The sequence below is a fragment of the Protobothrops mucrosquamatus genome, unplaced genomic scaffold (assembly GCF_001527695.2).
Source record: "Protobothrops mucrosquamatus isolate PMUCROS unplaced genomic scaffold, P.Mucros_1.0 scaffold_280, whole genome shotgun sequence".
Classification (NCBI taxonomy): domain Eukaryota; kingdom Metazoa; phylum Chordata; class Lepidosauria; order Squamata; family Viperidae; genus Protobothrops; species Protobothrops mucrosquamatus.
Window position 1 is genome coordinate 2,019,137 of NW_015386356.1, and position 1,835 is coordinate 2,020,971.

The window sequence follows — 1,835 nt, forward strand, 5'->3', positions numbered from 1 at the left end:
AAGAAATCACTAGGATAAAAATATCTCCCATACATTGATCCATTAGTAAACAAATCTCTTCCTAAAATTATAAATATATGCTCTTAACAAATACATTCAAACTTTAAAAATCAAATCAAATCATCCTTCAGGTTAAAATTATAATTAGTTGCTGATTGTAAAGCTAAGACTTACCCCTGATTACATTTTCAAATTTATTCACTGCTCTGAAAAACTGACATGTAGGAAGACAAGACACTGTATTAATGTTTTTTTTTTAACTCTTTGTATGGCAGGGTAGCAGCGTCAATCAGCAGGCATGCAGCTTGGTCCCTGTGATTCACTCTTTTTCGTGCTTCTTTTGTTCTATAATTAGTATTCACTACTGGAGTGCAAGCAACCATAGTAGCAAAGTTCAAAGCTTCTTGGTAACTAGGCTGTAACTTGGAAAGTCTGGCAAGTTCAATTTGTGCTGCTGTACCTTTAAACTCTGGGGTAAGTCCAGAGAACTGTGAGGGCCAGCCCTTGAAGAAAAAAAAAACAACCTCCAGATGCTTTTTTTTTCAGAGCAACTGCACAAGGACTAAGAGCATAGAGAATATTCTGGCAAGCTTCCATTCAGCAACATGGCAAAGCATGTTGTGTATCTCCTGCTAGTCCTTATCCTGGTACGCTCATCTCTTGCACAGCCAAAGCTCCTGCTGTTTTTGCTTGATGGGCTTCGATATGATTATATCTCTGAGGAAGCACTAGAGTCTTTGCCTGGCTTCAAAGAGATTGTCAACATGGGAGTGAAAGTGGATTACCTTACCCCCGACTTTCCTAGTCTTTCCTATCCAAACTATTACACCTTGATGACTGGTGAGTACCTTCTTAAATTTTCTGTTGTTGTGTTCATCAGGGCCACCAGCCTGAAGTGCCGCACTCAGATTTCCATAACTCTGCCAATGCAGACAAAAGTATCTGATGAATATTTGTCTTGGCAAAGGTTAACGAACTTGGTGGAAACAAACTGTACAAAGTAAATCTGCTTGATACTAAGAAAGCAAGCTATTGTATAAATACCATCCCACCAATTATTTAGAATTTATCATCTCAATTTGAAAATCCTCAAGGTGAAAATGCCACTCAAATTTTTTAAATAAATTTGAGTGCCAATTCAGTTAATTATTTGTATTCATTTAAAATTTAAATTTTAAGCACTGTCCGTTCATCAACAACTCTGATATGTTTAGAAGGATTAAAAAGATGAGTTCATAGCACTATTAAGTCCTGATTAGACTTGTCCTATCTGGAAAAGAGAATTCCTGGAATTATTCAAAGCAATTAAATGGTTATAGAATGCAAGATATTTTTCCAATTTAGCATAGAAATATAAATGGTTCTTCACATGCTTTTCAAAACAGACAAATGAGAAATATTTAGCTCATTGATAAAAATTCAAATTTCAGCATATTGTAAAAATACTTTAATGAGATCACCAGTCCTTTATCAATAAAATTGGCATTTTTTTAAACTAAACTTGGAAAATCACACTAGGACAAGAAATGTGTTGTCCTATTTTTAAATGATAGTAAATCTGTTTATGGTTTGCTAATTACTCCTTGTTATGAGCCTGAAGAGCACTTCATGTACATTGTGAGATGCAACTTCAACTTTGATTTTTCAGTGGACAAGTATGTTCATTCCCATTTCTATCTACCAATTCTTTCTTAGCGAATTGCAATGTATCTGCTTTCCTAGAACAGCTCAACCCATCCAAGACCGAGTGGCTGTGGTTCTCGGCGCCTCGTTTCAGCCAGTTTACTCCATCTTTGGCCATTGGGGGCGAAACACTGGCCCCGGTGGAAAGGGCA

At 36.4% G+C, this 1,835-nt stretch overlaps 1 protein-coding gene across 1 annotated transcript in view; it reads left to right on the plus strand.

Annotated features, from left to right (window-relative positions):
- Nucleotides 1-275: 275 nt before the first annotated feature.
- Nucleotides 276-1,835, plus strand: part of ENPP6 (ectonucleotide pyrophosphatase/phosphodiesterase 6) — a 40,593-nt gene continuing 39,033 nt past the window's right edge. Inside the window, exon 1 of the mRNA XM_015831803.1 lies at nucleotides 276-840. Coding sequence (XP_015687289.1) covers nucleotides 606-840 — 235 coding nt within the window. The 5' untranslated portion in view covers nucleotides 276-605. The remainder of the gene's footprint in view (nucleotides 841-1,835) is intronic.